At 43.2% G+C, this 9,125-nt stretch overlaps 1 protein-coding gene across 1 annotated transcript in view; it reads left to right on the forward strand.

The window, feature by feature from the left end:
- Window positions 1-9,125, forward strand: part of LOC112072851 (ankyrin repeat and sterile alpha motif domain-containing protein 1B-like) — a gene marked incomplete at its 3' end in the record, with an annotated part of 120,498 nt that overhangs the window by 86,492 nt on the left and 24,881 nt on the right. Inside the window, exon 4 of the mRNA XM_024140252.1 lies at window positions 628-817. Within this exon, the coding sequence (XP_023996020.1) occupies window positions 628-817 (190 nt within the window). The remainder of the gene's footprint in view (window positions 1-627; window positions 818-9,125) is intronic.

The following is a 9,125-nucleotide window of genomic DNA, read 5'->3' on the forward strand; positions in this document are numbered from 1 at the left end:
ACCCTTCCTCTTACTCTCAATACGAAAACCTTGAGTTCTTGCAGACACACTGGCCTGCGTTTTGTGTGTAAGATGTGAGTGTGAACAGTAATCTACAGCAGCAGTAGTTATTCTACTGGTTGTAAATGGTGTGTAAAGTGTCTATCTATGTCTGCATTACAACTTTCACTCTCTCACTACACTTGTTTTCCGTCTCTGGAATTTCAAATGTGTGTGTGTGTGTGTGTGTGTGTGTAGGTGTTGTACAGTTATCGTGAAGTCATGCAAACACTCTTTGAAATATAACTAGAATGCGCGCGTGCACACACACACAGGCTAATGAGTGTGTCATGAGAGTTCTGGACTTGTGTGATGATGTGAGAGGAAGTGGAGATAATCCTTACTTAATAATTACTGTGTTCTTTTCCAATAGTCCTGCTCCTCCAGTGCACAGCTCACGGGGTACTTTCACATATCCCTCTATATTGAACAAAAAACATACTGGAATTCTCAGCGTCACTCCAGTGAATCGCAGCACGGTACTGAATTCTTATGTGGCAAAAGTTACACACACAATCACAATGCTTAGCCACATCTGCTAACATTGCCTTTGTTCTCCTCTCTCGCRCTCTCCATCTCTCCCTCCAGCCCAAACAGCGGACCTCCCTCTCTTCCTCCCTGGATGTCCAGAACCAGAGGCCAGTCAACCACAGCTGTGATCCCTCCGAGGTGAGCTCGTCCCTGGGCTACGCCAGCATCAGCACCAGCCCCCCTGCCAGCCCGCCAGTCAGCCCCAACCAGGACTCACCCGGCTCCAACGACGACTGCCCCCTCACAGGTACCCAGGGACAGATTTTGGACATAGCACGACTTGTAGAGAATGAGGGATCATGTCAGCTCCATTTATATAGCTTTTGTAGCTTTTAATTGGACAAATACTGGAAACAGCCAATTAGCCCCTATGAAATTGTCTTTTCCCTAGAGATTTTCACTCTTTTTGGGAATTTTTATCCATCTTCTTCCTTCCTCTTCCCTTTGCGTGTAGTGGATCTGGAAGTTTCCATCTGGACACAATTTTCTAGTCTTTATTTCACCTTCCTCCGCATTTTACCTCTAGGTTTTTTCTCTTTTTCTCTCTGGCGTCCTCATTCACGGAGAGCTTGAAGGGCGAGGGGGGGATGACACCTCGGCGATAGATTGATTCTGTCTGACTTTTGTGACACCTGATATCAGCCAGAGGTAACTCAGCTGTCGATAAGGTCTGGATCAGTTCTTCATCCAACATCATTCTCTGGTCCTTCCACCTTACATGGGTGTCATCCAAAGTCAAACTGACCTCTACCCTCTATCCACCTCTTGTAGATGTTCTTGTAGATCTGAGAGGAATGGAAAGATGTAACGTAAGAAATATTGAACCAACCTCACCTTGCCCTCCAACTGGTGGGAATGCAATGTTATCGTTTAGACCTGTCCAGTCATTTCAGATCTACTGTACACAAACAGTGCTGTGCTGCCTGCGTGCGTGCGTGCATCGGTGAGTGTGTGTGTGCGTGTCTGTAAGTATGTGCGTGTGTGTGTGTGTGTGTATGTATGTGTGATGTTGCTTTCAATAGCAGCTCAAACATAGAACATGTAAGAATGATTAATAGCCATTGAATTCTACCGTGCAAATGCTGTATACTATGCGTTATAGGGAAATAATGCACACTCTAGAATGCCCTTCAAGCCAATCAGAAACAAGTATTCAACAATACCATGGTACAGAATGAGCTCATGTAATAAGCTAACCTCACCTGAGTTTAATAGACCGTCCTCAACTGTAGTAATTAGTTATCAATAGAATCAAGACACTCCCACTTCTAAGGACCTACTGTAAGTCTTGCAACACACACACACAGACACCTAACACCCTTCCCCCTGGCCGTGGGCAACGGCGTCTAGCCTGTGTGTGTGACTTTACTCTCTATTTCCTGTGTGTCGCAGTTATGATTACCAGGTGACGTGGCTGTCACCCACCCACATCTCACCAGAGAGGAGACAGGGGGAGAGATAAGGAGAGGTGACTAGAGGAGAGAGTAGAAGAGAGGAGAACAGTATGTCCTTCTCTTTCTCCATAGTTGTATTCAGAGAGAGAGAGACCGTGATCAAGTGTGTATGTGTTTATCTTTTTGTATGTGAAACAGAGGTGATTATCAGGCGTTTGTGTGTATCACGTCTCATTTGGTTGTTTATGAAGAAGCAGATCAGGGGCTATCTGCACATCCCTGGCTGTGACCCCACTCTCCCATGGTGTCTCAGGGGACATTTCCATGTCACACCCCATAGTCGTACAGGTTACCCAGTTGTACATGCAGTTAAAGGTGCAATATACAGAAATCGCTCCGTCATTTCCTGGTTGCAAAAATTCTAATAGTTCACCTAATACCCGTTTATGTGACAAAACAAGCAATGCTGAGATGTAGCATGACTTGTAGAGAATGAGGGATCATGTCAGCTCCATTTATATAGCTTTTGTAGCTTTTAATTTGACAAATACTGGAAACAGCCAATTAGCCCCTATGAAATTGTCTTTTCCCTAGAGATTTTCACTCTCTTTGGGAATTTTTATCCATCTTATTCCTTCCTCTTCCCTTTGCGTGTAGTGGATCTGGAAGTTTCCAAACATGGCTGGCACATCAAATCTGATACATCACAACGCGCCACCAGAGAAACAACTGTCTATCTCGCTCTCTCTGCCTCTTGCTCTCTCTCTTCCTCTTTCGCCAGCATCCCTCTATCCGTCAACAGCCCCCAGGTCCAACTCCAGGAATAGATCTGCGCCCATTTTCCTTCTTTTTTGATGCACTCTTTTTTAGGTTTTCCTCCTCTCCCCTCCTGTTCTCTACTTATTAGCTTCATAAGGTCCCTTGTGTTGTTGCCATGGCAACAGAAAGCACATGCGGCTTATACATTTACAGCTGGATACATCAAGTGGAGAGCGAGAGATGGAGAGAGAGAGGGAGAAGCGAGAGAGAGGGGGGGCATTATCGAAGAGGAGAGAGGGAATGAGTGAAAGAGAATGAAAAAAGAGGGAGTATGAGGAGAGAGATGGTGAGAAAAAGAGATACAAACTATAGCAGAAGAGGGAGGGAAGGGGGAGATTGAAAGCCAGAGTGAAAAGTAAATACATTTTTCCGCCCAACCATAAAAGGTCTCCTTCCTACCTTCCTGCCTCCATCTCTCTCTCATTTTTCAAAAGCTCTCCTGTGCTAGCCAAACAGCTGCTCAACGCTGGATCAACACTGACCAAACATTTACACAACGTCCCCTCTGCTACAGGGTAGGTGTAAGCCACCTGCGTGGGTGGTCGGCAGAAAGCTGGCTATTTATAGCGGGAGTAGCATTAGCATCTGTAGGTGGGAGAGTGGATGTTTCAGAAGAACCTTTATGTAATGTTTTGCTAGTTTTGCTATGGCAGGCAGAGATGTTCCCTCTGGCATGTCAACACTGCAGTACCACTCCAGCAGCAGGTGACTGCAGCAGCCTTAGTGTGTGTGTGCGCGCTTTTCTGTGTAAGTCTGGATTTGTTTTCTTTTGACAGAAGGACAACAGTAACATACTGTACAGCAGTGGGCTTAAACTTCATTTACTTCTCTTTTTTTCAACACAATGTCAGGTAAACAGGATGTAAATCAACTGTGTGCACAGGAGGTGCTGTAATGTAAATATGAAGTCTACAGTGGTGTGGTTGATTGCTGTCTTATTTTAGAACACCTAAAACTGCCCCTCCTTTTTTCTTAAAGATTCCTTCCTTCCTTTCTTATGCCCTTCCTTCCTTTCTTACGCCCTTCCTAGAGTTAATCAGACATCATTGAATAAGTGAAAGCCTATGGCCCCATCCAGAAACAAGCCCTTCCTCCTCCTTGTCTTAAGGCCGTCTTTATCTCAGTGGGCTTGATTGATTGATTCAAAGAGAATGCACTTTTACAAATCTGTGTGCAAATTCACAACCCCCCTCCCACACACAAACACACACACACACACACACACACACACACACACACACACACACACACCACACACACCACCACACACACACACACACCAACACACAACCAACCCACACCAACACACACACACACACACCACACACACACACACACACACACACACACACACACACACACACACACACACACACACACAAATAAATTCACAACCACACATACAAGCACAGACACACATGGCCTGCCTACTCTCCGAGGGTTCCGGGAGTTGGGATATGTAAAAAACACATTTCCATTTCACACCTCGCGCTCGTACAGGTTACGCCAGTTGTACATGCAGCGAAACAGGACAAATAAATATAAGAACTCACACGGGCAGCAAGGACTCCAAGACCGCCATTATCCTGGACACACACCAATCAACCCTTTGGTCCTTGGTCTTTTAGCTCTGTGCGTGTTGATTTACAAACGAGTATGTATGTTCATGCATGTATGTACGAGTATTGTTGTGCATTACCGCCATCTTGGCCTGTACACCATGTTCTGAAGAGACCGGAATAGACCAGTGTTTTATGGGACTTTGATTGTCCTCACTTATATTCAATTATGTGACTGCCCCTCCAATTGTCACCGCACTCTACCTCYGGCTGCTGTGTGGCTAGGTGTAGAAAATCACACAGTGTACACCTCCTTTGAATGAGGCAGTCAATTAAAGGTACGCTTCACAAGATGACATCATCACACACAACAGACAATAACATCAGCAGAATGAAAATCTGACCAAGACTGACGCTATTGGCTTTCTCCAATGGGGGCGTATCTCAACGAGGAAGATGGGTGTGAATTCTGTGGATGCGAGTGAGMACCAAKGAAGAGAGAGCCCCCAGCTAGCACGGAGACAGTAATAAAGCAGTGCTGTTATCTCCCACTGAGATTCTAATGAAGAGTTTTATTAAAGAGGACCGGACACTTTTTGATCACACGTTCCCTCTAAAGAAACGTTTGTTTTGTCAAGCTGCGCTTCCCGCACCGTTTTCTGCTCTGTCCATGATYTTGTAATTACAGTAAGCAGGGTTCTGATTGGTCTATATCATGTGTGTGTATTTGGGGCTGATGTATGGATTCATCCATTCCTAGACTGATTACTAACTGACCTGCCTGTMTGCCCCTCATTTCAACGTCTCATTTTCATTTACATTTGGTTGAGTTGTCAACTAACGTGAATTACACGTGAAATCAACAAGAACAATTCACCATGTCATTGGATTTAGGTTAAAAGTTAGGTGAAAAAAAGAGGAAGTTCCCTTACGTTGATGCCTCTTTGCAAATCCAATCAGTTTTCCACGTTGATTCAATGTCATTACATTTAATTTTGTTTGTTGAAATGACTTGGAAACAGCGTTGAGTCAACCAGTTTTTGCCTAATGGGTCTCTTCTTCTTCCCTCTATCTTTCTCTCCCACATGTATTGAGGAACAAAAGAGGACTCCTCTGTCGTTCTCTCTCTTTTGTCTCTGTAATCTTCCTCTGAGGTGTCTTTATGGACTGACTGACTCCAGGTTACGGTGACTCATGTCTAGAGCCTCTGACAGTAGAACAGAAYAGAGGGCAGTAGAGTAGAGTAGAGAGGAATGGAACTTTTCCACAGAGGACATTCCAACCCCTTCACAYATCTCAAACCATCAGGCAAAGCTAGAGGTTTTCTATGCTAACCAACGCATGGCAAAGACCTTCAAGAGAAAAACAACAGTTGTCGAACTGATATAGAAGTAGATATGTACAGAACGCAATAGTGTAGAACAAAACAATGTACGGCCGGACAGAGCAGGTTAAGGTAGAAAAGATTAAAACCAACTTATGGAGAATAGAATAGCAGTGCGTCAGTGACTGCCCGACATTCCTCTATGATGTTGTGGTACACGTAGCTCTCTGTCTCCCCCTGAGGCACTGTCCGTGGATGGTTTAATTGAATGCTTAATGAACATTGGCCGGGCCCAGCAGTGTCATTAAGAGACTCCACTGATAACCTTTAAACCACCAATGGGAAGGCACTGCACAGAACCCACACATATTATCTTCAGGGCACACACACATTCCCATAGGCATGTACAGGGTCTTCAGAAAGTATTCACACCCCTTGATATTTCCACATTTTTCTGTGTTACAGCCTGGTTTTAAAATTTATTGAATTTAGATTCATTGGCCTACACACAATATCCCATAATGTCAAAGTGGAATTATGTTTTTCAAAATGTTTTACAAATTAATGGGAAAAAAATGAAAAAAGAAATGTAATGGGTCAGTAAGTATTCAACCTCTTTGTTATGGTAAGCCTAAATAAGTTCAGGAGTAAAATTGTACTTAACAAGTCACATAGGAAGATGCATTGACTCACTCTGTGTACAATAATAGTGTTTAACATGATTTGTGAATGTCTACCTCAGCTCTGTACCCCACACATACAATTATCTGAAGGTCCCTCAGTCAAGCAGTGAATTTCAAACACAGATTCTACCACAAAGACCAAGGAGGCTTTCCAATGCCTCGCAAAGAAAGGCACCTATTGGTAAATGGGTCAAAATTTAAAAAAGCTGAAATTGAATATCCCTTTGAGCATGTGATTAATTAGACTTTGGGGGCTGTATCAATACACCCAGTCACTGCAAAGATACAGGCGTCCATCCTAACTCAGTTGCCGGAGAGGAAGGAAACCGCTCAGGGTTTTCACCATAAGGCCAATGGTGACTTTAAAACAGTTAGAGTTTAATGGCTGTGATAGGAGAACTGAGGATGGATCAACAACATTGTAGCTACTCCACAATACTAACCTAATTGACAGAGTGAAAAGAAGGAAGCCGTTTGCAAAAAGGCATTAAGTAATACTGCAAAACCGCTCCAATTTTTCAAGCATGGTGGTTGCTGCTTCATGTTATGGATATGATTGTAATCATTAACAACGGGGGAGTTTTCCGGATGAAACAGAATGGAGATAAGCACAGGCAAAACCTGTTTCAGTCTGCTTTCCACCAGACACTGGGAGATTAATTCACCTTTCAGCAGGACGATAACCTAAAGCACAAGGCCAAACCTACACTGTTGCTTACAGTTACTTACCAAAAAGAAAGTGAATGTTTCTGAGTGGCTAAATTACAAATGTTGACTTAAATCTTTTGAAAATCTATGGAGAGACTTTAAAATGGTTGTCTAGCAATGATCAGCAACCAATTTGACAGAGATTGAAGAATTTTGAAAAGAATGTTGCACAATCCAGGTGTGGAAAGCTCTCAGAGCTGTAATCGCTGCCAAAGGTGCTTCTACAAAGTATTGACTCAGGGGTGTGAATACTTATGTAAATTAGATGTTTCTGTATTTCATTTTCAATACATTTTCTAAAATTAAAAAATACATGTTTTCACTTTGTACTTATGTGGTATTGTGTGTAGATGGGTGAGGAAACAATGTTATTTAATCCATGTTGAATTCAGGCTGTAACACAACAAAATGTGGAATAAGTCAAGCGGAATACTTTCTGAAGGCACTGTATTCGGTGTACATACTGTATTCTAGTCATTGAACACTGGTCACTTTAATAATGTTTACATACAAAACACACCTTTATATGTATATGTGTGTATACAGTTGAAGTCAGAAGTTTACATACGCCTTAGCCAAATACATTTAAACTCAGTTTTTCACAATTCCTGACATTTAATCCTCGTAAAAATTCCCTATCTTAGGTCAGTTAGGATCACCACTTTTTATTTTAAGAATGTGAAATGTCAGAATAATAGTAGAGAGAATGATTTATTTCAGCTTTTATTTATTTCGTCACATTCCCAGTGGGTCAGAAGTTTACATACACTCAATTAGTATTTGGTAGCATTGCCTTTAAATTGTTTAACCTGGGTCAAACGTTTCGGGTAGCCTTCCACAAGCTTCCCACAATAAGTTGGGTGAATTCTGGCCCATTCCTCCTGACAGAGCTGGTGTAACTGAGTCAGGTTTGTAGGCCTCCTTGCTCGCACACGCTTTTTCAGTTCTGACCACAAATTTTCTATGGGATTGAGGTCAGGGCAACATGATGCTGACACCCCCGTGCTTCACGGTTGGGATGATGTTCTTCGGCTTGCAAGCCTCCCCCTTTTTCCTCCAAACATAACGGTGGTCCTTATGAACAAACGGTTCTATTTTTGTTTCATCAGACCAGAGGACATTTCTCCAAAAAGTACAATCTTTGTCCCCATGTGCAGATGCAAACTGTAGTCTGTCTTTTTTATGGCGGTTTTGGAGCAGTGGCTTCTTCCTTGCTGTGCGGCCTTTCAGGTTATGTCGATATAGGACTCGTTTCACTGTGGATATAGATACTTTTGTACCTGTTTCCTCCAGCATCTTCACAAGGTCTTTCGCTGTCCCCAAATGCAATAAAATGCAAATTAATTACTTAAAAATCATACAATGTGATTTTCTGGATTTTGTTTTAGATTCCGTCTCTCACAGTTGAAGTGTACCTATGATAAAAATTACAGACCTCTACATGCTTTGTAAGTAGGAAAACTTGCAAAATCGGCAGTGTATCAAATACTTGTTCTCCCCACTGGGAGAACAAGTATTTGATACACTGCCGATTTTGCAGGTTTTCCTACTTACAAAGCATGTAGAGGTCTGGAGAGAGATGAGACTGTGGTGCCAGCTCTCTTCAGGTCATTGAACCAGGTCCTGCCGTGTAGTTCTGGGCTGATCGCCTCACCTTCTTTCATGATCATTGATGCTCCACGAGGTGAGATATTGCATGGGAGCCCCAGACCGAGGGTTTTTGGGGATTGGGAAGAACCGTCCCATCTTGACACTTCTTCACATTTTCTAATAATTGGGCCCAACCAGTTGTTCCGTTCTCACCAAAGCCTGCTTGCCTTTTATTGTCGCTGTTAGCCCATCCAGCCTGTTTGCTTGTCTACAATTTTACTCCGCTGATGTCCTTATACACGCTCTCTGGTCTTGGCCATTGTGGGAGAGTCCTGGCGTCTGTTTGATTGAGTGTGTGAAGCAGGTGTCTTTTATAGCGAGGTAACGAGTTTTTCAAACAGGTGGAGTTAATACAGGTAATGGAGGTGGCAGAACAGGAGGGCTTTCATCAAGAAAAACTAGACAGGTCTGTGAGACG

This window comes from Salvelinus sp. IW2-2015, unplaced genomic scaffold (genome assembly GCF_002910315.2).
Source record: "Salvelinus sp. IW2-2015 unplaced genomic scaffold, ASM291031v2 Un_scaffold2062, whole genome shotgun sequence".
Taxonomy (NCBI): domain Eukaryota; kingdom Metazoa; phylum Chordata; class Actinopteri; order Salmoniformes; family Salmonidae; genus Salvelinus; species Salvelinus sp. IW2-2015.